The sequence below is a fragment of the Cynocephalus volans genome, chromosome 11 (genome assembly GCF_027409185.1).
Source record: "Cynocephalus volans isolate mCynVol1 chromosome 11, mCynVol1.pri, whole genome shotgun sequence".
Taxonomy (NCBI): domain Eukaryota; kingdom Metazoa; phylum Chordata; class Mammalia; order Dermoptera; family Cynocephalidae; genus Cynocephalus; species Cynocephalus volans.
Window position 1 is genome coordinate 92,176,832 of NC_084470.1, and position 27,202 is coordinate 92,204,033.

At 39.8% G+C, this 27,202-nt stretch overlaps 2 protein-coding genes and 1 pseudogene across 3 annotated transcripts in view; 1 reads left to right on the top strand and 2 right to left on the bottom strand.

Moving 5' to 3' along the window:
* Positions 1 to 685: 685 nt before the first annotated feature.
* Positions 686 to 19,604, bottom strand: EMC3 (ER membrane protein complex subunit 3). The gene is made up of 8 exons (XM_063114664.1): positions 19,283 to 19,604; positions 11,690 to 11,747; positions 11,260 to 11,353; positions 9,605 to 9,709; positions 8,817 to 8,898; positions 6,872 to 6,951; positions 6,005 to 6,087; positions 686 to 1,873 (listed from the first exon to the last, which is right to left on the bottom strand). The coding sequence occupies exons 1-8, from the start codon at positions 19,435 to 19,437 to the stop codon at positions 1,745 to 1,747; spliced, it is 786 nt and encodes a 261-aa protein (XP_062970734.1). The 5' UTR covers positions 19,438 to 19,604; the 3' UTR covers positions 686 to 1,744.
* A 1,965-nt stretch (positions 19,605 to 21,569) lies between these two features.
* Positions 21,570 to 27,202, top strand: part of FANCD2 (FA complementation group D2) — a 59,544-nt gene continuing 53,911 nt past the window's right edge. For both annotated transcript variants that reach the window (XM_063114549.1, XM_063114550.1), the window contains exons 1-6: positions 21,570 to 21,633; positions 24,352 to 24,492; positions 25,246 to 25,313; positions 25,492 to 25,595; positions 25,983 to 26,043; positions 27,003 to 27,055. In XM_063114549.1, the coding sequence (XP_062970619.1) occupies positions 21,570 to 21,633; positions 24,352 to 24,492; positions 25,246 to 25,313; positions 25,492 to 25,595; positions 25,983 to 26,043; positions 27,003 to 27,055 (491 nt within the window). The remainder of the gene's footprint in view (positions 21,634 to 24,351; positions 24,493 to 25,245; positions 25,314 to 25,491; positions 25,596 to 25,982; positions 26,044 to 27,002; positions 27,056 to 27,202) is intronic.
* Positions 22,742 to 23,318, bottom strand: LOC134390273 (transmembrane protein 11, mitochondrial-like; annotated as a pseudogene).

A 27,202-nucleotide genomic window follows, 5' to 3' on the forward strand; every position in this document is an offset into this window, starting at 1 on the left:
TACATACTGTACCACTCCCCACTTCCTCAGGGTGCAATGAATTGTGGACATTTCAATCTGCAGGCCTTTGCTGATTCTGTTCCCCCTTCTTCCAAGGCCTAGGTCAAAGATCGGTTTATCTGTGAATCTTTGCTCCTTTAATATTTGGTTTAAACAGTATTTTTTTTTTTTTTTTTTTTGAAGATGACCAGTAAGGGGATCTTAACCCTTGACTTGGTGTTGTCAGCGCCACGCTCTCTGAAGTAAGCAAACCAGCCATCCTTATATAGGGATCCGAACCCGTGTCCTTGGTGTTATCAGCACCACACTCTCCCAAGTGAGCCACAGGCTGGCTCCTAAGCAGTATTTTAACTATATTTAAGGGTCAGGGTTTCTTAACCTGGGTCTGTGGGTCATTATGAATGGCCTTAGAGGGTCTGTCAATGTGCCTGGGTTACCTGGGAAATCTTTGTGTCTGGGCCCACGTGTGTTACTCTAGAGGGAAGAGTCAGCTTCAGTCAGATTCTCAAAGAGGTTCTGTGACCTCAAGAAAAGGTCACTCTCTTTTGTGTCTTCCTTTTACAAGTTCTCTGAGGGCAACGGTCACATCTCTTTCACTTTAGACTCCCCAGCACTGGTCCAGACACTCACGACTATTGGCAGAAGCCCATCAGTGATCCACAGAGGCAACACTTTCACAGGCAAAGAAGAGAAAACAGGATGGTTTAATTTGTAAAGTCAAGAGTCATTTGTTCTTGATTACAGAGCTCAACATGCAAGTTACATCCAACTCTCAGTACAGAAATGGCACCCTGCCACTTCCCTGGGACCATTAATCCAGACAGAATTATTCCCGGGCAACCCTCACCTGTGTGTTTGCCAGCAACTGCCCTCTCTTCCTTCTTACAGCGATATGTGAACACTCTCTCGTCCAGAATAACTGGGAAATGAGGTCTTTTGTTCAACTGAGTAGCCATTCACAGTACAGCACCATTGATTTGTCAATGGATTTGACATATTCTGAAGTCCGGATCAAAACCTTGTATTATTTAACCTGTCTTTGATGATCCCAAAGGCACTTTTGATAATCCTGCAGTGCCTTAGGGTCACCAATTTTCACTGGACAGTATTAACGGATATAAGAGGTTTGCTAAGTCTGTCCCGGCCTGGGGTAGTCACTCTGAAAAGAGTTTGAGTAAGGTTTTGACACTTTTGCTCCCTATGTCATTCTGCAGGCTCAAAATGAACAATGCAGAGAGATTCATTTTGCTAATCCATAGTTTCTAAGTTTTTGGTAGTGAAAATGTGTCACTTTTGTAAAGAAAGTTAAAAATACTAACAAAAAATTAAAGGTAAAAAGCAGGGTTTTTGGATTCCAAGAAAACAGGAATCTACTGTTGTTAGAAGTCAGACTGACTGTACACAGTAATTAGCTATAATTGATAATGCTTCTTCTGAGGACTGAATTTTTGCTAAATTTTTATATATTATCAGTAGCTTGAGTTTTCCCCCTTTCTCTGACTGTCATTACTAGAGTCACCAGAAGTAAAATTTAAAATATTTTTAAAATAGCCACCAAGTATACTCCTCCTATTTCCTCTAGTTTCAAACATAAAGGGGAACCCATCTCAGACAAGAACGAGCCTTGCTGCACACCCGCCAGCCCTTGCATCCTCCTTTTTATTCTGAGAGGCGCCAGCTCCAACGAAAGTTACAAGGTTAAGTGCTACTCCAAGTTCCTGCATAGCTAATCCCTGCTTGGTCTTCAAAAGATAGAGGTCTGTAATTCCTTTTTGAACATGCCTTCAAAGTGGAGGTCTTTGGCCATGAGCTCTTCTTCGACGTCATCTAGTGCCCACTGGTGATCTGTCAGCTCCAAAGCTTCCCACTCTGTCTGCAAAGAAATAGAATACCAGGGCAGGAAGAGAAGGGCTTGTTACTGACAGCTGTGGCTGACCTTTTTCAACCACCTACTCTGGGCTACACACTGGGGTAAACTATTTTATATGTATAAGTTCATTCAATCCTATGAGGTAGGTGGTGCTATCCCCTCTCCCCCCTGCCTCAATTTACAGATAAGGAGACTAAGGCTAAGAGAGGTCAAATAATTTGTTCAGGGTCACTGGCACTAGTAACTAATGGAGCTGAGATTTAAATTTTGGTCTGACTCCAAAGCCCCAGTTCTTAACTGTCGATCGGCTCATGCTCACTAAGCACCTGCTTCGTGCTCCATACTACCCTTGAGGAACATTCCACAGATAAATTAGTGCATTGTGATTCTGAGCCCTCTCATCAAGGAACTTGTCATCTGGTTTAAGTTGTGCAGGGTCAAAGATGGTTTAGCATAAGTCACTGGGAATACTTTTAAGGGCCTGAGAACATTTCCTTCAACCTTATGTCCAAATATATAATGGCATTTCACTACAGTTTGTGGTAGTCCAGTAATTGATGATTTCATTACTGGAAGCAAGACTATGATAGTGTGAACTATAAACCTGTTTTCAGTTATAATCATTTGCATGTATGCTATTAATATGCTGAGCAAAAACAAATTTGTAGAATTTTCCAAGAAATTACATTTCTCAAATATTCTATTGATCTGACTACTTTTGCCTTAAATCAGTGGTTTTTAAAAAATGCTATATGAAAGTTAATGTGCAATACAAATGTTAGGTGTGGTTTCAGATATAATTTACATACCATAAAATTCACCCTTTTAATGTGTACAATTTAGAGGTTTTTAGTATATTCACAAATATGTGCAAACATCACCACTGTCTAATTCTGGAACACTTTCAGCAGTACGAAAAGAAACCTCATACCAAATAGCAGACAGTCCCTATTACACACTCCCCCAACTACTGGCAACTACTACCTTATTTTCTATTTCTTTGGATTCATTTATTTCTGGACATAATATATGGCCTTTTGTTACTGTTTTCTTTCACTTAGCATGTTTTCAAGGTTCATCCCTGCTGTATGGAGCATGATTCAGTACTTCATTCTTTTTATAGCTTTTTATTTTTATGTATTCTGTTGTATATACAATGTACATATATTCCAAAATAATCCATTTTGTTTATCCATTCATCAGAGGATGAACATTTTGGTTATTTCTACTTTTTCACTATTACCAATAGTGCTTTGAATATTCTCATATAAGTTTTTGTGTGGATATATGTTTTCAATTCTCTTTGGTATTTACCCAAGAATATAATTGCTGGGTCATAAGGAAACTCTATTTAATTTTTTAAGGAATGGTAAAATCTGCTTTCCAAAGTGGCTGCAGCATCACCAGCAATGTCTGAGGGTTCCACTTTCTCCACACCCTCACCAACACCTGTTATTGTCCATCTTTTTTTTTTTTTTTTTTTTTTTTTTTTTTAAAAGATGACCGGTAAGGGGATCTTAACCCTTGACTTGGTGTTGTGAGCACCACGCTCAGCCAGTGAGCGAACCGGCCATCCGTATATGGGATCCGAACCCGGGGCCTTGGTGTTCTCAGCACCACACTCTCCCAAGTGAGCCACGGGCCGGCCCATTGTCCATCTTTTTGACTGTAACCATCTGAGTGGGTGTGAAGTAGTATCTCACTGTGGTTTTGATTTGCATTTTCTGATGGCTAATTAAGTTGAGCATCTTTTCATAAACTTATTGGAATTTGTATATCTTCATTGGAGGAATGTCTATTCAAAACCTTTGCTCATTTTTTAACTGGATTGTCTTTTTATGGTTGAGTTCTAAGAGTTCTTTATATATTCTGAATACTAGACCCTTATCAGATAGATGATGTGTATACATTTTCTCAAATTCTGTGGGTTGTCTTTCACTTTCTTGATAGTGTTGAGGCATAACAGTTTTGATTTCGTCAAAGTCCCATTTACTTATTTTTCCTTTTGTTGCTTGTGCGTTTAGTGTCATATCTAAGAAATCACTATCCAATCCAAGGTCACAAAGATTTACAGCTATCTTTTCTTTTAAGGGTATTCTAGTTTTAACTAAGTTTATGTCTTTGACCCACTTAAAAATTTTTATTTTTTTACACCAAGGTCAGGTGTTCAGACCCCTTATTGGCCAGCCGTTTAAAAAAAACAAAAGAAAAAGAAAAAAATATATATATATATATACACACACACACATTCATATATACCCCCCCCAGACACATATTTTTAAAAAATTTTTAAATCTTTTTATTGTAGTAAAATATATAACATAAAATTCGCCACTTTTAACTATTTTAGTTATACAATTCAGTGGCATTAATTATAGTTACAATGTTGTGTAACCATCTCTACTATTCCCAGAAATTTTCATCCCCCTAAACAGAAACTCTATACCCAGAAAGCAATAACTCCCCACTGTCCCCTCCTCCAAGCCTCTGTAACCACTAACCTATGAATTTCCCTATTCCAGATATTTCATATAAGTAGAATCATGAAATACTTAGGTCTTTGACCCATTTTGACTTAATTTTTGTACATGGTGTGAAGTAGGTGTCTAGTTTCATCCTTTTGCATGTAAATGTCCTTTTTCCAGCACCATTTGTTGAAAGAACTACTCATCCCCCACTGAACTGTCTTGGCACCCTTCTGGAAAATCAACTGATCATAAATGTATGTGTTTCTTTTTGAACTCTCAATTTCTATGCCATTGATCTAAATGTCTATCCTTATGCCAGTACTGCAGTTTCAATTACTGTAGTTTTGTAGTAGGTTTTAAAATCAGGAAGTGTAAGTCCTCCAACTTTTTTCTTCTTTTCGACATTTTTTTTGGCTATTTTGGTTCCTTTGCATTTCCATATGAACTTCAGGATCAGCTTCCGATCAATTTCTGTAAGAAAGGTAGGTGGCATTTCAATAGGATCTGTGTTGAATCTGTAAATTGATTTGGGGGGAGTATTGCCATCTTAATAATATTAAATTTTCCAATCCATGAACATGGGTGTCTTTCCATTTATTTAGGTCTTCTTTAATTTCTTTCAGCAATGTTTTGTAATTTTCACTGCAAAAATTTTGCATTTCTTGTGTTAGATTTATTCCTAAGTATTTTATTCTTTTTGATATTATTATAAGTGGAATTGTTTTCTTAACTTCATTTTCAGATTCTTCATTACCAATATGTGGAAATACAACTGATTTTTGTATACTGATCTTATATTCTAAAACTGCTGAAATTGTTTATCAGCTCTAATAGTTTTTTTGTGGATTCCTTAGGATAGGCTATATACAAGACCATGTCATCTGAAAAAGAGATAGTTTTACTTTCTTTCTAATCTGCACGACTTTTATTTCTTTTTCTTGTGAAACTGCCCTGGTCAGAACATCCAGTACAATGTTGAATAGAAGCGTCAAGAGAAAACATCCTTGTCTTGTTCTTCATCTTAGGGGAAAAGCTTTCAGTCTTTCACCACTGAGTATGATGTTAGCTGTGGGTTTTTCTTTTTCTTTTTTTTAAAGATGACTGGTAAGGGGATCTTAACCCTTGACCTGGTGTTATCTGCACCATGCTCTCCCAAGTGAGCTACGGGCCGGCCTTAGCTGTGGGTTTTTCAAAAATGTCCTTCATCAGGATGAGGAAGTTCCCTTCTATTTCTAGTTTTTATCACGAAAAATCAGTGAGATTTTGTTGTACAAAAATTATACTGGATTTTAAAAATTCCAGAATCCTTTCACGAAAAGGCTCTACGTATTGAATTTTTAAGTACAATTTACATTTGATGTCTATGGGGTCCAAAATATTCCAAATGTTTACCTGGTACCTCTGATTTGACTATTCTACAGCTTCATTTATAGTGTGGATTAAATTCGGGTGAGCATTTAAAAACAAGTAAAAGTGCTAAAAATCTCCAATTTATCTAATAGATAATTCTGCCTCAAGAAGAATCATGTAAACTATATTTTTGCTAAATTTAAATTCAAATGATGGAACCACACTACACACGCTGCATGGAATCCAATGTTAAAGTAACTCTCCAGCAACACCTTTCAGAGCCTCACCACAGCTCTGGAAAGCAAAACACGTGTACCTTGAAAGCTTTGTTGGTGTCTGCGGGCATGGCCATGGCTGCTCCAGTCATCTGCTCCTGCATCATTCGTGATTGGTCAGCGGCTGCAGCACAAGACACACTTACATGAGTGCCAGGCTCAGTAAGCACCCCAGCACTAGGGGGCCTCACACAGAACTTATAGCTGCTCAGTAGCGGGTTAGAGAACTGGACGACAAGTTCACTGACTGGCCCTGTCACCCACTGACTATATGACCCTGAGAAAGTCACTTTACCATTCCTGAAAAATGGGGATGATAACAGGAGGAGGAGAGAGATAACTGAAGGAAGCTCTAAACTTTATTTCAAATTTCAACAACAATAACAATAGCCACCAGTTATTGAGCAACTATTACAATATCCCAAGTATTTCACTAAGTGCTTTCATCTGCTCCTAACAACTCCACGGGTAAACTATGAAGGTCCTTATGTACAGATAAGCAAACAGAGGATTAGAGTGGTTAAGTAACTTGTCTGAGGTCCCAGCCATTAAATAAGAGAGCTGGGATTAGTACTGGCAAGGACTCTAGTCAACAAACTAACTGACTAAACCAGGCCTTCTTTAAGCTTCAGATTTACAGGCTTACATTGCTGGTGCTGGATCCCTCACATGAAGGTTTCAGACTTTCGGGAACCAAATATTGTTCCAGTGATTGCCAGGGAGAATTCAGATCTTAGTTTGACCCCTGGAATTTTTAAGACTCTTTCAGAGTATCTCAGGAACTTAAGGAATATTTCTTCGTATTTGACTATGCTAACAAATAGCATAACCTATATGATTTTTCTGAGTCTAGTATGGTTGATTCACCTACTGAAGTATTTGTTTACTAAACCTGACATGCTTCTTACCATTATCTTGGCCCAGAATCAGAGAGTAAATGCTCCGAAGCCCAAAAACATTGAGGAAGTACCAGGATGCAGAACTCACCCTAGCAAGGGAAAAGGGAAACAGTGTAGGTAGTTATTGTTTTCAGAAATTAATGTAGTTCACATCTTTCTACCAACTAAGGATGTTCAGTGTATGTAAAGAAATCCCCCGGGACAGGCTATATTCATCCAAACCACAACCAAAGGAAGAAATACAAGTTGTTAAGGCAGTCTTACCAATACAGAAGTATATTAAATAAAAATTGAAGGAGGCCTCCTGTCCTGAATCCCATTCTCTAGAGGAAATCATAGGTGTCAGTGTATTCCATACTTACAAGAAAGGATTAGAGGTGACTTTCAGGAAATACTTGCAACACTGAGGACTACTGCTACTGGAAGAGCCATTTCAAATTTGAACTTTATCCCCAAGGCTTCCTTAGGTTTCTTACCCTGTCCCCATAAAATAAGTATGTTTGCAAATAATAAAAACAAAAAGGAATATGAAAAATGATACATAAATGAAAGATTCTACACTTCATTTCAATACTTGGGTGACTTAACAGCACGAGTCCATTCTGGATACTCCGTCAGGCTGCAGGTGAGTAAATGACCCATCTGTATGTAATGTCATTGCTCTATCTACAACAGAACTTGTACACTGAGGCTCCAGACTCCCCTTTGTCCATGTGAGGATGCCAGTCACATACCTGCCCAGACACTGAGAAAAGATACCAACCCATGAAGTTTTTGTTTAGACTGGAAGGCAAATAAAACTGGAAGGTAAAAGTTTAACAGAATCATGCTACTCATAGAAAGCACAGCGCTTCTCCTCCAGTAGAGCTGTGTACAGCCAAGATTCTCCCAGCATCTGGTCTGTCCTGCCCCTCCCTTACAACCAGAGATGGCTCTGCTCAAACCAAGTAGTGAGTCAAGATTACCACTGGTGACCCCATTGCCTATTACTCGTCTCCTCCTCTTTTTCTTCTTCTTCTTTTTTTTTTTTTTTGGTGGCTGGCTGGTACAGGGATGGAACCCTGGACCTTGGTGTTATCAGCACTACTCTCTAACCAACTGAGGTAACTAGCCAGCCCCAAGACTTCCTCCTCTTCTTGTTTGGCTTCTTTTTATGCCCGTCTTTGGAAGGCATAGCCAGTCAGTCTGGAGAGTTCAAATGAAACAACATTACTGGGCACCAGACACTGTAGCATTGTTTTCTAAGTTTTTCATATTTTAGGTTTTATTATTTTACTATTTAAAAATACAGGTCAAGGGTTCAGATCACTAGACCAGCCAGCCAACAAAAGACCAAAAACAGCAGTGGGCTGTCTGGTTAGCTCAATTGGTTAGAGTGTGGTGCTGATAACACCAAGGTCTGGGGTTCAATTCCTGTACTGGCCAGCTGCCAAAAAAACCCCAAACACTGGTAAATAAAACATGAGTGCTGGATTTGGACAGACTTTGTGGTCAAATCTCCATTCCTCCACAGACTTCATAGGATGCTATGATCATAAAATAATATATGGAAAACAGCACAGTGACTGGAACTAACAAAAACTATTAATGTGATCATTGGTAATAATGTATTTTGGGAAAAAAAACAACCACAAATATCCCATAAGCTCCAGGGGACTGCTAAAAAGGTTTGCTTGACCAGTTTCTGGCTTAATCTTCAAACTTTCTTGGGATCAACACATCCACCCTTGCATTCCTAAACCCCAAGAAGCTAGAGAAAAGAGGCAGACACATTCTCTCCTTTTGCAAGACTCATGTTGTCATAATCCACCCGTGGCATTTTGAGTGTAGTTTTGATGAAAAAAACTTTAGAAACCTGTTCCAGTGAAGTATACAAATTGGAAATTCTAATCTTTAAGAGATACTGGTTTTAGAATTTGACTTGTGTTTTCATTAAATAAAAGAAAGCTCTTACCAGGATGCATCTAATGTGAGTAGTTCAATTCCTTGCTGTAGCATTGGCTTAAAGCGGAGGGTCAGCGGAAATGGGACCTTGGCTGCAAAGAAAAAAAAATTCACAACCACTCTGAGCTGTTTTATTTTTAGAACAGTTTAAGCACATATTCTTTCCCTGAGGAGGTGGGAACTCTGTGCCAAACAGCTTTTGGAAAATGATTTCCACAAGGAAATCTGTGGCAATTTCTGAAGAAAAAACACCAAAATGTCACTCTGCTCTAGTTTCCTTGAATAATACCAGCTTCTAGATTGCTGAGGAAGCAGGAACTCAAACTGATCTGTGACCTAAATCTGGAAAAAACTTGCACTGACCCATTAAACCCTAAGTGCAATATATACACAACAGAATTGTACTAAGAAACCAAATTGATTAAAATCAAATTGACTTATGAACAAATAGACAGAAAACTCACCCCAACACCTAGCAAATGAAGTCAAAATGGAAACAGGCTTCCCTTTATCCTATTCAACTAGAATACCAAATTAGTTTTTGGTACAAACTAGCAAGTCACTCCGAGTCTCTACTAGGAAAAAGGCATCCATATCATAAATTTAGAATCAATTTGGGACAAAAAACATAAAATTACAGCCTACTAAATTTTTTTTTTCAAAGAATGTAATCGGTTTCCACAAGAAAACATAAGACCTGTGATACTAGCCTCAGCAGCACTTGGATTTCTTTGAATAGAAACATGGGACAGGAACACTGATGAAGTAAACATGCAGTCTGCTGGGTCTGTAACTTACTTGTGACAAAGCCCGAAAATGTCATGTTGATCCATCCACCAATAAGAATCATAGGGAGGACATTTGTTACATTCCCTTTCATCATGTCTGTGAGCATAGTGGGATCTAAGACAAGAGCACAAGAGACCAGCTGATTTTACCTTTTGGCAGGGACATTTTCCTGATTTTCTGTAAATCTTTAGTTAATTAAATATTAGAAAATTAAAGACAAGTTCACTATAAAAATAATTCAAATGACATAGAAACATAGATGTAGACAGTCCCTCCGAGCCCGCTCTAAACACTTTTAACTGTTCGTTGCATATCTTTACATCTTTCTATATACATACAATAATTTATACACATACACACACACACACACACACACACACACATATACACACACACACTAAAGGAATACTATGCTTACTATTTTGATTCTCAATTTAAAAAAAATTAATATATTACGGATGGTATTTCCACATTGGTATAATATCTATCTCTTGATATGTATATATATATTTTTTGGCAGCTGGCTGGTATTGGGATCTGAATCCTTGACTTTGGTGTTATAACACTGCGCTCTAGCCAACTTAGGTAACCAGCCAGCCTTCAATATTTCAATGTCTGCATAGAATTCCACTGTGTGACTGTACCACATTTGGGTGGACCTATAAACTGTTTCCAATTTTTTTTGTCAATAAATGATGCTGGGAATAACTATCTTGTACTTAAATCTGCATGTTTATGTAAATGTTTCTATAAGAGAAATTCTTAGAAGAATTTCTGAGTCAAGGGGTTTGTACATTTAAAATTGATAGATATTGTCAGACTGTCCTTCGACAAGGCCCCACCATTTGGCATCCCCACCAGTGGTGAGAGGGCCTAACTTCCTCTGACTTTGACAACAGTGGCTTTGGTCAATCTTTTCAATTGTTGCCAATTTAATGGGATAAAAAGGGCATCTTGTTTTAATTTGTATTCTGTGGATGACTGGTGAGGTCAAATATCTTTTCATATATTTATTGGTCTTTTGTTTTCTTCAAGACTTGTTAAAATAATTCCAGTACCTTTTGTATGGATTTAAAATAGCTGGTTATCTCACCTAAACAAATGAGTCCTAAAATGAGAGGACAGTCAATACAGAACAATAAAATATTTTGTTTTTGAAATAAGCTGTTTTTTTGCATGACTGGGATCAGTGCAAGTAAGAAATCTGTAAGAGTAAAAATTGTAGGATGGACCAAGACATGACAACATGTCTGACAACGAAATGGCTGATCTGGGGAAGTATGAGCTTTTCCTCCTTCAGGCAGAAGCTGGCACAGCAATAGGATCCAGGCATTGGGTGGGAGCTGGGACTGGAATGCTTTTTCAGCCTTGCTCCACAGAGCTCTGCGTCCTGAGGAATGCAATGAGGAGAGAACTGGGAATAATGGCTCTGGCCTCCCCACTCCATTAGCTGAGAGCTTTTTTTTTAAAATCTACTTTATGCACTGGGGTTCCCAGAAGATTTATTTAAAAAGAGAATTCTACTTACTATAGATCCTGTATTAGATGATTTCTAAGGTCCCTTAGATTATTATCTTTTAAATACAACAACACTCTCCCTGGTCCCCCCACCCAAACTCATGTTAAAAATCTTCCTTAAAGATGAGAGAAAGGAATAAACATACCAGTCATAGGAGACGGGGGCACTACCTTCCTTTTAGTTTTTTTGAAAAATCCATCCTCTGGGTTGTTGAAGTAATATTTTCGTGTCAAGAAAGACTAGTAGAAAAAAAAGCTTTTTAAGTCTCAGAACTGTGACATAGCAAATTGTTAAATTACTCCCCAGAGGTTTAGTCAGAAGGCCCTTGGAATATGCAGTTACACTCAGAGCTGTCAGCCTACTTGGCAGCTGACCTGACACTTTAGCTGAGTCACATTTAAAAGCAATTTCCTAAGATGGGTGAGGTCACAATGACAGTAAACAGCACCAGGCCACAGCTTAATTACTTAGTTGCCAATCTTTAGCTTTTCCAAGAGTCCCCTTATGAAACATTCAGATATCTACTACCCTCAACAGTGAATTGTGTAGCTTTTTAATAAAAGATAAATGAGTACCTGTTTGGGAATGTATTTTCCATTTTCCCTGAGGACTCTGCTTCGAATTAGGACCTGACTGAAAAATACAACCAAGACAACGAGATTTTTAAAAGTGAAACACTAGAAGAAAATAACAGAATAAAGTAGGAGACCTATTTAAACACAAAGAGGGCCTATTTGGTAACAGATGTATATAGAAACTTCCCAAATACAAGTGTCCTTAAAACCAATATAACATAATTAATGAAAACATCAGGTTTTCAAAAAAATATTTTTCAGAAGTGACTGTTTCTGAACAAATAAAGATTTCTAAAGAGGGCACATTTGGGACTCAGCTTTTTCTTACTCCATAATGAGCTAAGAAGGAAATTTCTCTGAGTAAAAAGGGTAGCAATTGGACACTGCTTAGAAGACTTGGGGGTGGGAGGAGGGGGAAAGAATGAGGATAGAAAAAGGAAATTTTTAATACCTACACAGAAATAGCATAGGACTTGAGAGACTTATAATCTCATGGACAACAAATAGAAACTCCACCCAGAATTCAGACTGTTAGTAAGCTTTAATAAGTACTTTTTGAATGAATAAGTGAAATTATTTGGTGATATTAGAACACAGTTGATTGTGAGAGATAATAGAGTGCTATACAACAAGTGGATGTTACTAAGATACAAATACCAAACAGAAGAGATCAAAATACTAATCATTTCAGGTTTTAAAAAGTTGTTTAAAAGGAAAAATAGCCCTTAAATTAATGGAAATCCTTCCTGAAAAGTGAAAAAAAGATTCCAGACAGAAATGAACACAAGAAAACTGTGTTTGGTGCTCTCTCTCCTCCTCAGTACAAACCACCTAACTAAGCAGTCAGTAACCTCAGGGTCCCCTTGTCACCCTATACATATTCTAGCTTCTCCATATGCTGGGAGTGCTCTAGTGCCCTCTCCTTTAACAATGCTACCCTACTATGTCTTAAAATCTTCTTCAAGACCTATCTTCCCCATGAAATTCTCTCTGGTCTTCCTCTTGGCCTCATTATACTGTACAGTTGGCTACTCTGTACACAGGTCTACAAAGGTGACATACACTATGTTCTGTTCCCTGAGAGCTGGTCTAAAGCAACTCAAAGTGTGGCCTACATACCAATGCTGGTCTGTGATGAGATAAGTACAGATGTTTGAGAGTAAGGGTTTAGAAGGGGCTGGCTGGTTAGCTCAGCTGGTTGGTTAGAGCACGGTGTTATAACACCAAGGTCATGAGTTCGGATCCCATACCAGCCAGCCACCAGGAAAAAAAAAAAAGAGTAAGGGTTTAGATACTTTTATAATAATTTGGCATTGGCACACATCCACACATGTGATAAAAGTATTTTACAAAAGCATCAGTCTATAGTTGATTAGAAGTTAAAAAAACAAAAACGCCAAAAACTGCTCCTCCAACCACTGACAGTTTCAGAAGCATTGGGTCTAGAATATCAGGTAAAAATTTAAGCTCTGGGCTGGCCTGTGGCTCACTCGGGAGAGTGCGGTGCTGATAACACCAAGGCCACGGGTTCGGATCCCATATAGGGATGGCCGGTTCGCTCACTGGGTGAGCGTGGTGCTGACAACACCAAGTCAAGGGTTAAGATCCCCTTACTGGTCATCTTTAAAAAAAAAAAAAAAAAAAAAGCTCTGGAGTTAGACAGATGGGTTCAAATCCTGGCTCTGCCACTTATTAGCTATGTGGTCTTCGGCAAATCACTTTAATTCCCTAAATCTCCACTCATATTCTGTACAATAATAGATTTATTCTTTCATTGAACAAATATTTCTTGAACTTCTGAGTGCCAGGTACTGTGTTAGGTGACATGAAAAACAGTGATCAAAATGCAAATATCTCATGAAGGTTAAAGTCTAGTTGGGGAGAAAGACATTAATCAACCACAGGAATAAGTGTGAAATTCAATTGCTGTCCTAGGAAGGGAGATGCATGCTGTTATGGGAATGTATAACATGGGGAGTTGACTGAGTCTGGGAAGTCAAGGTCTCAGAGAAAGCTTTGCTGAGGATGTAGAATTAAGTTGGAATCTTAAGGATGAGGCTGGTCAGTTAGCTCAGTCAGTTAGAGCACAGCCTTATAACACCAAGGCGGATCCCTGTACGCCAGCTGCCAAAAGCAAAAAAAACCAAAAAGATGAGAGGGGATTACCTTGGCAAAGAGCTGGAGGGAACATTATGGGCAAAAGCCCTGTGGCAAGAGTAAATCTATCTCTGAGGAGCCGAGAAAAGGCCATACAGATAGAAGAAAGAGAACTCTAGAAAACATGGTAAAAACAAGGCTTGGAGCTGGACAAGAGCCAGACTATAGAAGGCCATGTGGGTGCCACTGTACTTTGATCATTAGCTTAAAAGCAAAAGGAAAATAGTGAAGGATTATAAACTGAGTTCTTCATATATATGAACCCATTTAAAGTGATATCCTAAGCACTAGATTATTTTCCCTTTCTTATTTTATGTCATACAGCAGAATGCAGGGCACATGGTAGGTCAACAATAACAACTTGTTCCTTATAAAATTCAGAACTTTTCCAGAAACTGTGATCAACAGAAATTCAGCTAGGTCTTCTATATTTACACTGCCAAACAATTTTGTAGAATTGGGGTTGAGTTATACTGTATATTCTAAACATTCAGTTTTTTGTGGGTTTTTTTGGATCAGTAAGAGGATCGCAACCCTCGGCACGGTCTGCACCATGCTCAGCTAGTGAGCGCACTGGCCATCCCTATATAGGATCCGAACCCGCGGCCTCGGCACTACCAGTGCCACACTCTCCCGAGTGAGCCATGGCCAGCCCTAAACATTCAGTTTGAGATCCACAGCTGTATTCTCCAAAGTCTACAAATTCTACAAGAAATTTTTTATTTTGTGCTTTCATTTCTATGAATATCTAAAATATCTAAAAAGAAGTCCTTGTACTGGTTATACAGATAAAATTTTGGTAATTTGCAATTGAAAGACATTTTCTTTCTTTTTTTTTTTTTTCTTTTTCGTGACCGGCACTCAGCCAGTGAGTGCACCGGCCATTCCTATATAGGATCCGAACCCGCGGCCGCTGGGAGCGTCGCCGCGCTCCCAGCGCCGCACCTTTCTTAGTATTGGAGTAAGCAGGACTGAAGCCATATTGGGACCTAAAACCACATGAGCTCTAAAAGATTTTTAAAGGACAGTTTTTTTTCTTGGCATGCATTTCTGGGTTCCCTCTTCTCTCATGTTTATTTGAGATTTTGAACCTTGGTTATAGGGTAAGATGACATTATTTACATGAACGTAAAGTTGTTTTCCAGTCAGCCTGAAGCTGCAGACTTGCATGTTCTATCCAAGGGAAACCAAGGAAGACATCAATAAAGCTATGCTGATTCCACGCCTCCAGCAGGATCCTGAGATAACAGCAAGGACAAGAGCAGAAACCAGAAAGAATCTGGGCGAGACTTTGCACCTGAGACCTTGCATGAAGCCCTTGCTGCTCATGTGCCCCTCCCTCCTGCTTTTCATTTCCCACGTTCCACTCCCAGAACCCCCTCTTTAAAAAAACCCTCAGTAAACCTGAATCATTGAGATGGCTTTAGTCTGGCCATTTTCCTTCAGATTTACCAGAGAGATAGGTTAGCTACCATCTCTCCTTCTGGTCACTGGTATTCCTGAATAAGAGTAGACTTCCATTTTCACCAACATTTGACTTTTGAGTGGTTTGCTCTTGTCTGGGGGCAGGCATCCAGACTTATGAGTTTAATATCAATTCTGGGGAGCCTCGGCTAGGAGCTGAGTGTCCCCTAAACCATTAGAATAAAACTTTAGTCAGTAATTCTCAGACCAGACTTTCATATTCTTAAGAATCCACGATGGTTTTTTTCCTTTCCAAAGAGTCAGTACATTCTCTATGTTTGAGAATCACTTTGTAGATATAGTCTGTCTCCAAATATGGCCTAATATATTTTAGCTAAGTATTTTTCATTTTTGGTTTAATACATTTTAGAAAAATTTTAGTGACGTTTTGAAGCAGTAAAAGCTTAATAACTTAAGCCAATGTCCCATTTTGTGATTACTTAGGCTAATAGAAATTTATACTGTATTCAAAGAAATGTTTTACAATTTGCATCTTTTGCCTTGGACTTAGGTCAGTTCAGAATGCATGGCATTATACCCAAGCAAGTGATGATCTCGTGGGACAAAGTCACATCATGTCAGAGCTGGCATGATCCAACCATTTCACATAGGGGATGGACCAATTATGACCAGAGACAGAGTTTTCTATGAAGCAGGGGTTCTCCATGGGGGTGGTACTGTCCTCTAGGGGGCTTTATGGAAATCTGTAGAAATTTTTTGATTGTCAAAATGATAGGGTGGAGGGGAAAAAGCATGTAACTGTCATTTGTTAGAGGTAAGAGATGCTAAGCATCGCTCAATGCTGGAGACAGTCAGTCGTGCAATGCAAAGAATTGTCCCATGTCCCACACTACTTTTGAATATCTCACCGAATTGTTTTTAATTATCTGAACCTCATACCTAATTCCTTTGGGGCGGGGGGCACAGTTTTTATATATACTAAATTACCAGGTACGCAAGCATTGAGTAAACATAGGGAAAACTGTACTTTGTTTTGTTCAGAACTTTATCAAGAGTAGTTCACCATTTAGGAAAATCACATCAAGACAGTACTGCCTTCTGTGATATTTAAGTAGCCAACACATCTGTGTCAGCCGACAATTGAACTCATCCCAATTAAGGTGATTTTACAGCTAGGTGCATGCATCTGACTTTTGCATCACACATTCTAGGATGATTGTGCACAAGCACTTACAAAACATAAGTTTTCTTATAAATTATTTTCATTTCTCTTGATTGTTACAACTTGAGCATTATGTTGTATTTTGTTTTTTTAAAAAACGTTCTTGTGGAGCTGAGCCCGTGGCGCACTCGGGAGAGTGCGGCGCTGGGAGCACAGCGTCGCTCCCGCCGCAGGTTCGGATCCTATATAGGAATGGCCGGTGCACTCACTGGCTGAGTACCGGTCACGAAAAAGACAAAAAAAAAAAAAAAAAAAAAGTTCTTGTGTGTAGACAGCACCAACTGTGAACTCCATTTTGGGGTTAGAAAAGAGTGCTTTAGGGCTGGCCCGTGGCTCACTTGGGAAGAGTGTGGTGCTGATAACACCAAGGCCATGCGTTCGGATTCCTATATAAGGATGGCCGGTTAGCTCACTTGGGAGAGCGTGGTGCTGACAACACCAAGTCAAGGGTTAAGATCCCCTTACCAGCCATCTTAAAAAAAAAATAAATAAATAAAAGAAAAGAGTGCTTTGTGTCTGATACCATTCAGAACCATTGCCCTAAAATCCCATGGTGAACCAGGGGCAGAAAATTATGGCAGAGAACTTGTGACAGCAGAAATCGTGGTTAAAAGGATTTAACCTGGGAGTGAGACCGATCTGGGTTCAAGTACAGGCACAATATTTTATTATTCTTGTTATTCTAGGAAGGCTACTTAACTTCTCCAGATTTCCTTTTCTTCAACTGTAAAAACCGGTTTAGGATTATCTATCTCAATGCTATTGTAGGGATAAGATGATAGTAATCTATAGGTATCAATAAATGCTGAATGTCTGAGTTTTCTCCACTTTCCTTCTATAGCCTTCCATTCTGTGGTAAACTGACTTATTAAGGTTAGCTCCAGGGAGTTGGCTCTGGGCAGTTCTGAAACAAATGCCATAGAGAAATAATAAAAGTGGCCACTGTGGTATAGCAGAAAGTGCCCCAGATTTGGGAACCAGAAGACTTGGCTTTAAGTCCTGAATGTCACCATGTGTGACCATAGAAACTCTTCAAGCCTCTGTGTCTATAAAATAGAACAGTAACTACTTCATAGAATTGCTTTGAGTTTTAAATAAGTTCATGAATATAAGTGCTCAGCATGGTAGCTTGTAAGTGTTTAATAAATGTTGGCTTCTTTTTCTCAGCATAATTGGGAAGGACAACTGAAAATAATAAAGCAGTGCTTCCCAAACTTCAGTCATTCTCATCCCATGTTAGGATTTTTGTCTTATTCACCTAACACTTGTATTATTACATACTTAATATTTTTTATATTACTACTCTTTTTCTACCTATACATTTTTTTGTTTTGGTGGCTAACCAGTACAGGGAACTGAACCCTTGACCATGGTGTTACAAGGCCACACTCTAACCAACTGAGCTAATCTGGCTAGCCCCCTACATGTTTTTAATTTAAAGAAATCTTTAAATTACCAGCAAATGGAAATCCAGTAATACAGTAGTCTCCCTTACCCTTGGGGGATATGTTCCAAGACCCCCAGTGGATGTCTGAAACCTCAGATAGTATCACACCCTAGCCAAGGAACCGCAAGGTGACCTTTTCACTTAAAGGAAGCACTTTGCAGTTTCTCTTTGGTATATCCAAATTGCCAGCATCACCACTTTGCGCTTTGGGACCATTACTAAGTAAAATAAGGCTTATTTGAACACAAGCACTGTGACATGGGTTGATCTGATAACTGAGACAGTGGGTGGCATAGAGAGCATGGATACACTGGACAAACATGATAAAGGGATGATACACATCCTGGGCAGGAGGGAGCAGGATTGTGTGAGATCTCATCAAGCTTCTCAAAATGGCACACAATTTAAAATATGAATTTCTGGAAGTTTCCATTTAATATTTTCAGCTCACAGTTGACCACAGGTAACCGAAACTGCAGAAAATGAAAATGCACTTGCCACAAAAAGAAAGTAACTGTTAAATACAATAAAAATAAAACATTATTAAATTTTAGCTAGATATTGTCACCAGTAGAGAGTTCTGAGCCTGAGGCTTACTCTATGTTAAAATGAGATTAATAAGTCATAGGGAAGTGTTAATGACATAGTAGCACTCACCTAAGATGGTCTTTGAAAATAACTGGAACAACTGCAAATTGTTATTTACTTCACTATGGAGGGGACACATGTCTAGACACCACCTAAAACCATTTCAAATTTCTGTCTCCGCAGATAAATATTGTAAGGAAGCATGTGAGGAAGAAGTTGTCTCCACTCCAGGAAGGGAAATGATTATTACAACTCCTCACATCTCTGAAGGTAGTTTTACAGTTTGTAAAGCGCTTTGTTACTTAGCATCTCAGCTGCCCATTACGGTAATTTGGTAGAACGGGGATTAGCACACTCACCTAACTGGAAGTTACAAAACCCAAAAGCAGTAACGCACCTGGCACTCGGCAGGCACTCTTCCCAACGAAAGGGTGCGACGGAATACTGTATAGATAAGCCCACCGAGGACAGGCAACTAGCCCGACAATATCAACAGCAACGTGTCTTTGAGTACTTAATACGTCCCAAACCCTGTGCTAAGAGCTTTACAAACATCACCTAACTTAACCCCATGAGGCAGGTACTGTTATCATTCCCATTTTACAGATGACGAAAGTAAAACACGGAAGTAAAGGCCAAAGTCACCCTGCCAGTAAGGTCGAGATGCGAACCCAGGCAAACCGACATAACCCCTGCACTTCCTTGCCCAAGGTCACGGAGCAGTGAGGTCAGCCGGAGAGGAAAGGGCGCTGACCTGTCAGACACTTGTTCCTGGGTGAGTTTCTTGTCGCTCTGCAGCAGGATGGACACGTAGTGGCGGATCATGCCCACGAAGAAGGTGATGATAACAATGGGCAGGACCACCCAGAGGCGGATGTTAGAGTCGAGCAGTAGCTCTGGCCCCGCCATCTTCACCGAAAGGTGGCTCCCGGCCGAGGGTAGCCGGGTTTCTCTTCTTCGGGGCGCCGGGCTCGTCTTCCAGTTCACCTCCGGACTTTCTCTCGCCCTTCAGTCTGACAGGTCCGGAACTCTGCTGCAGCCTCGGGCCTTCGCGCAGTCTTCAGCTGGGTCGCCCGGACGCCCACTTCCGGCGCGGAGGCTGGACGTCACGTCGAGGCGCGCCTCGGTGACGTCAGAGCGGCGTCGAGCCTGGCGGGAAAGTCGAAAGTAAAAGGCGGTGACGGCTTCTCGGCGGTTGAGTAGAGCAGTGGTCGTGGTCTCTCGAGGCCCCACGCCCCCGCAGCCTGGTCTCTAGGCCCGGGACGAGCCTGGCCCTTACCTGTGGGGCTCCGCGCCCCGAACCTCGACTTGCTCATCTGCCCTATCGTGTGATAATCCCACCAGGTACTTCCCCTGCGTCGTTAAAGTCACGAAATGAGAATGGCTTTTACCCCCAAACCCTTCCCGGATGACCTAGTCCAGGCAGTCGGCCTCATTTTATGTCTTTTAAGCTTCTCTGGAAGCGAGGCGGTATCGCAAGTTTTAGCGACGTGTGCCCTAAGTCAGACGGTCCTGACTTTAGTTTTTCCATCTGCAAAATGGCTGATAATGGTTATACGTATTAAATGATAAATAAAAAGCCTAGCACAGTGCTCGGTACGTTGTAAATGTTAACCATAAGTAGAAGTCATTACTATAGTCAAGAGTAAGTGTAGGTGGTAAAGAGCACAGGTTCTGGAGCCAGATTGCTTGAGTTAGAATCCAAGCTCTATTACTGATTACGAGAATAATTATGATACCTAACTCAGAAAGTTTTGTGAGGAATAAATGAGTTACTAACTTTAAAGCCTTTAAAATAGTTCTTGTTAACTATTAGTATTTTAACTGCCCTGCCAGCCATTCTCAGTCAGCGAATATTCTCAGAAATGTTCTATATGCCAGGTACTGTGCTGGGCACTAGGGACACTGAGATAAATGAGACCAGGGTTCCTTCCCTCAAAGAGCCCCACGGACTGGCCGGTTAGCTCACTCGGAAGAGCGTGGAGATGATAACACCAAGATCAAGGGTTCGGATCCCCGGACGGGCCAGACGCCGGAAAAAAAAAAACAAAAAAACGAGCCCCACAGTCTAGTGTAATGTGGTAAGGTCTCCTAGATGTACTCTGTGGAGCAGGGAATCTGGAGTAGCAACCTCCCTTAGGGATAGGAGGAACACTTTTCAGAGAAGATGATATTTGACTGATATTTAAGGATAAGTAGGAATTTCCAGGCAAATAAGAGCACCTTTGTGCAAAGGCACTGAGACCAGGAAGGCCATGTGGTTCAGGCCCTCCCCTACCTCTGCAGTCTCATTTCTAACTCCACAAGCTCCTTCCTGTTTCAGTATGAGTTTTTGTCTGCCTGGATTACTCTTCTCATACCTCTTCTACTGGCTAACCCCTATTTCAACCCTCAAGTCCCTGATTAAAAATTGCTTCTCAGGGAGATTGTCCCTGAGAAATTGTCCCTGCTTTTCTTTACCACCCCTACCCCCAACTAGACTAAATTTCTTTGTAAGCCCTCAAAACTATCTATACTTTTCTCTTTTATGGCACTTACACAGCTATAGTTAAGTACATTAAGAGTATTTGCTACTATATTGTAAACTTCCTGAGTACAGGGATCATGTCTTCAGGGAGTTTCCAATTGTAACTCCAGCACTTGGCACAGTCCCTAAGACAAAGCACTGAATTAATGAGTTAAAGGACAGGGGTTAGATGATGGGGTTAGATGACAGGGGTTAGATGATGAAGGGTCATGAATCTCAGATGGAGAACTCTGGATTTTATCCTTCAGCAACAGGGAAGTGGTCTGGCTAAAGAGGCAACTAGGTAACAAATCTTGCAAGCAAGGGAGTATTGGCCAGATATAGTAGTTGAAATTTGCTTAGCACCTGGATTTAGATAGTATTAATGTAAAGACTAGAAACCCTCTGGTTTTGGATAAAGCTGTTTTCTTTGAGCCATAGCTTTGACATCTCAGAATTTAGTTTCTAGAGAGTTAACTTCTGTTCTCTGATTTTGCTCTAGGAAGTAATTTAAGTGCAGAAGACTTTGGTCAAAATGGTTTCCAAAGGAAGATTGTCAAAGTCTGAGGATAAAAAGAATCTGACAGAAGGTGCTTCAAGTAAGTATCTAGCTATTGTTCCTTTATTTCTTGTAGGAAATGTGTGATGAGGCTCTTAAAGAGATGTAAAGTTCCTACTTTTCAAGTGCTGGGAGTCATCAAGGCATAATGGATAGAGCACACAGAATCTAGTATCAGGAGATTTGGGATTGAGTTTCTGCCTCTGATTCCACATATGACTCTGGGCATGCTCACAGCCTCTGAATTTCAGTCTCCACATCTATAAGAGGAATTACTATTATAGTTTTTATCTACTGTACATCATCTAGGTGCTGGGACACAAAGATAGGACACAGTCCCAACCCTTTAAAAAACTTTATGGTACCACTTCCTCCCTTAAAAAGTTATGATCTAGATAAATGCTATGATAGTGCTATATAAAAGAAAGACATCATATCAAAGTAAGCACACCAGAGGCAATGAAACAGTGCTGACTCTGCCCATCTGAAAATGTGGTTGACAAAGGCTCTAATGGTTCTGAAGATAAGGAATTGATAGTCCTTTTTATTTATTGCACTTATTTACTCTCTTAAGGCAGTTCTAACTTGTCAATTGAAGAGTTTTATTAGGTTATAGGAATTTAGGTCTGACTTTTGTTCACATACAATGAATGTTGATGAAAATGCTTGTTGATGCTTCTTGAACAGCATTTAAGATGATTAAAATTTCAAGGCCCAAACCATGTGAATATCAATAGGCTTTATTTATTTATTTATTTATTGAAATTCTCATAATTTTAATAGTCGATAGCTTCTGGTTGGCTCTGGATGGTACAGTTAAACAACATACTTAAAGACCCCCACCCCCCAAAGCGCGTTCACAGACCCTCAGCAGTGTTTGCTTTCGTCCACACTCCACTGCCCGATCGGACTTCCATAGCCTCAGACCCCCTCTTGGGTTATGGAAATCTGCATCTTAGTGTAATGAGCTGAAAAAACCCTTGGTACACCCGTGATCTGTGTTATTTTTTAGAAATAACAAGTATTAAACCAAACACCTTCCCAGGCTCCACTGTCTCACAGAGCAAAAAATGTTACTGTGGCAATCTGAATACTCTGTTGTCTCCCGTGGGCTGGGTTGTTTTGCTTCTTTCCCTATTCTGCTGAAATCATACTGCGTAGAGTTCGTAAATCTTCTTTACACAGTACACCAGGGTGGCCAGTGTTATCGTGTTGTGCAGTCTCTTTCTGCGCAGGTCGTCCTTTCGAACCAGCACCACGGGGGTAGAGGAGGTGAGTGTGGCAGAGGCAGGCAGGACAGTTTATAGGCGTCGTACTCCACTTGGTACTTGTAGCAAGGGTCAAACTGCCAGGAAATTAGAGGGCACAGCAGGCCTGGCTCAGCACACCAGCGGGCAGGGAGATGTAGTGGGAATAATCTAAGGGCAGTGCCAAGGGGGTGAAGCGGCAGGCGGTGCCCGCCAGCACGGCCTTCTTGTGCAGGCAGTTGCCCACAGGGATTCAGCAAGCCGTCTCATCACCGATGCGGATTGGCTCGATCCCAATGTACTTGTGCTGTGCTTCCAAGGCCTGCTGCAGCTCGTACTCAAACTGGTCTTGGGCGTTCTCCCTGTTGTAGATCTCGTGCATGATGTAGCAGTCTGTGGCCGACAAGCTCACCCTCTCTCGGGCACTGCTGCCACTGCTGCTGCCCAGGCCAAGACACCTCCTTCCCCAAGCAGCCATCTTGGAGACACGCCACTCGCCAACGTCTGGCCAATAGGCTTGATTTAGAAAAGGAAATTCTGAGGCTCAACAATGTTAGGGAATTGTAGAATATAGAGAAATTGGTAGAAATTTTTGAACTGAAGAGGAATAATTTAGGAAGTCACTAGAAGTAAATGTCATACTTTGGAAATACTGTTCTCCAAAAGATAAGAGACTTCTGAATTAAGGGACTTGGGTTCTTTTGGTCAGTGATGAGAAAATTAAATCTTTCGTCCTGGTTATGACTTAGTTTCTCTAAGGAAGGCGGTGGTCTTTGTTTCATTCTGCTTAAGGCTTTATTAGAGAGAGGGAGAGGAATTTGAGAAGGAAAAAAACAGTAGAATTGCATTATTAAGGGAGAGGAGTAGATAGATTTCATGCTTGGCTTCAAGTTCCTATTTGTTTTTGTTTGTTCATTTATTACATCTTATTACCTTTTGTGGGTTGAAAGTCATGGGATAAAACCAATCTGAGCTTGTACTCAGAGATGTGATGCAGGACTTCCTGCCCCATTTTGTCTACCCTTTCATACAGATCATTGATTCTCAGGTTTAGTGTACATCAGGATTATTACCTGGAGAGCTTGTCAAAAATTCAGATTCCCAGATCCCATTCCCAAAATGTTGACTCCATAGTTCTGGGATGTGGCCTGGGAGTATGCATTTTAATAAGCTTCCCAGCGATTCCAATGTAGTGGTTTGCAGACAACAGCTTGAGTGACACTAACTTGAGAGAATTTGGGTGGAAAACATTTTTATGGTTATTTGCAGATTTTGAATTCTTCAAGTGAAAATTCAATAGATGAAAATAATTCTATGTGTTGGTTGATTGATTTATTGATTTGGAAGCCACTATTACTGACCATTGTTAGAGATAGTTTATTTCACTACTGTATCAATTCTAGTATAATTCTTCAGGAACAAATAAATTTTCGTTTTAGGATTATTATCCCTGGGTTTACATTTTAATTTTTACTGTTTGTCACATTTTTGAAAATTTTGTCTATTTTCAGAAGCCAGGAAGCAACCACTTTCCAGAAGGACCAAGGAATCTCATGTTCCTAATGAGGTTGAAGAAAATGACAGTGTCTTTGTAAGGCTTCTTAAGACATCAGGAATTATTCTTAGAACTGGAGAAAGTCAGAATCAACTAGGTAATATTTTAATTTAAATCTCTTGTCCGAGTTCAGTGAAAGGGCTCAGGACTGAATCATGGATTTTCTAACTAGAGAGACAATGAAGTTTGGAAATGGGAGGACCATCCATTCTGAGACCAGGATGAAATTGCTTTTTAGAGAATATTGTTATAGTTTTTGGTCCTGGTTAATGCATGTTAAGTCAAGTACTTCTAATCTTTTTTTTAGAAAAAAATATTATATACTACTATCCCTTTGTGTTTCCTTATAAAAAAATAAAGTAATACCCAGAAAGCAATTATATCTGTGTCAGAATAATTTCAGAAGAAAATTTATAAAGCCATGTAAGGCTCTGCTTAGAGGGCACACGGTATTCTATCCTGCTAAGGTTATGGTAGGCCTTCCTTAGAACACTTAGTGGCTATCCTCTATCAAAGCTAAGTCTGGGGCCGGCCCCGTGGCTCACTCGGGAGAGTGCAGTGCTGACAGCACCGAGGCCGTGGGTTCGGATCCTATATAGGGATGGCCGGTGCGCTCACTAGCTGAGCATGGTGATGTGGAAGACACCAAGCCAAGGGTTGCAACCCCCTTGCCGGTCAAAAAAAAAAAAAAAAAAAAAGAGGTAAGAATGTTTTATTGTGGGTTGAGAAGATTTGGCTCTGAGATTAGGTTGAAGATATCTTTGTTAGTTTCATCAGGCCTTTAGGGAAGGAAAACGATGGTAGGAGATGTTAAAGACTCTGGTGACCAGTTATTCTTCTTTCCTCATAGCTGTAGATCAAGTAGTTTTCCAAAAGAAGCTCTTTCAGACCCTGAGGAAACATCCTTCTTATCCCAAAGTATGTATTTTCTCCCTAGTATTTTTGCTTTTGCCAGCAGTACTCTGGAATTGGGAATTTAAAGACCCTGGCATAAATTTGAATGGGCTGGAATGATTTTTAGGGAACTGACAGCAAATGATAAATTAAAAATCTTATTCTTCCCTTGTCTTTTTATTTTTTAAATCTCCTTATTAAGGTAATAGAAGAATTTATTAGTGGCCTGGAGTCTTACATTGAGGACCAAGACAGTTTCAGAAACTGCCTTTTGTCTTGTGAACGTCTGCAGGATGAGGAAGCCAGGTGTGGAGAGGAGGCATGAAATCTTGCTGAAATTCAGTCTGTTAAACTAACTGGATGGGGGGGAATGAGCAGGATGTAATTTTTTTGGAATTTCACTTTTGATTTATAGCTATCTTTTCTTCAGAGTTTTAACTTAGCCTTAAAATTATTAAGTTTATGGTTATGAGGCTAAGAACCAGTGTTTTCTATAATGTGACTCACCTGTGTTGATAGACTTTCAGCCCTCTGCCTCTCCCTTGCTAAAAGCCGTCTTCTCATGTTCTGTATTTCTTATCTAACAGGATAGTTTCTGTTTAAAGGTTATTTATTTAACCAATTTTATGGAGAAGGGATAATAAAAACATTAACAAGGAAAACAAAATAGAAAGCAAAATCTCTGTTTTTCAGCATTAACACATCTTACTCTAAGAGCCTCATCAAACTGCTTCTGGGGATTGACATATTACAGGTGAGACTATGCCACTTTTTCTGTGAATATTTGATGGGTGTGATTTGTGGTGTATACCCAAGTATAAGTGGCTGGAGCACAGGGTAGAGGAGGGGTTAACTGGAGAATTTGTATTTGCAGAAGCTTTGGGTTTGCAACAAGGCAATAGCCCTGTTGCTAAGACGAGTCTGGCAGGGTAATATCTGTGTCTTTAACAGTCTGATTAGCCCAGTACTTCTGGTAGTCCCAGTTATTCCCTCAGCATCTGACTCCTGCTCCTTAAAGCTTCATCTTTTGAGCTCTGAGCACCTTGTATTCTTTACTATATTCATATCTGCATCATCTCCCATTTAGCTTTTTAGTTGCTTATGTAACTTGATACTGCCCTTTTCCTCCTTTTTGCTCTTAATTTAGTGAGTAGACAATACATTGACATATTTTAAACATCTCAAATTGTATAAATGTATACACAGTGAAAAGTCTCCCTCCCACCCAGTTCTCCATCTCTTCTCCCACCAGTTCCTCTTCTCTTCTCCCCTGCTATTAATCTTCCTACACCCTTAATCTCTTCCTTTTCATTGGAAATCTTGAATATAATTTACTTAGCTTAAGTCTAAGAGCCCCCTCGTTCCTCTGAAGAGAAATCCTCTCTTCTTGTAAACCATTTGATAATCTTTCAAAGTCAGCATTTCATGGATTAACAGTTACCATATTTAATAATAATCCTGATCATCTGATTAATTTTTCCTTAATAATCATTTTACAGTTTTCCTGAAGACAAATTATTGATAAGTCTTTGTATTCCAATAACTTCTTTCAAAATATAGACAGTTATCCATGCGGATATTCTTATAAGCAGAACATCAGTTATACCAAAGTCTTTCCTCCAAGAGCTTTGGTTGGGGAGTATTCTGGCTAATTATACATTTCTGTTGTTTATTTTGAGACCATCTCCTAATTCCCTTTTTCTTCTTTTTTAGCCTGCCATTATCAAAACCTTATTTGAAAAGTTGCCAGAATTTCTTTTTGAAAAGTAAGTGGAGTTATTCTGGAATGCTCAAAGTAGCCTGGTGTACTTAAGTTTTTCTCTGAAAAGGTTACTCTGAAAGATTATTGGTTTTTTATAAAGGTCATATTTATCAAGATGCCTGGTTCTTATGTGGCTACAAAGTTTTACTGG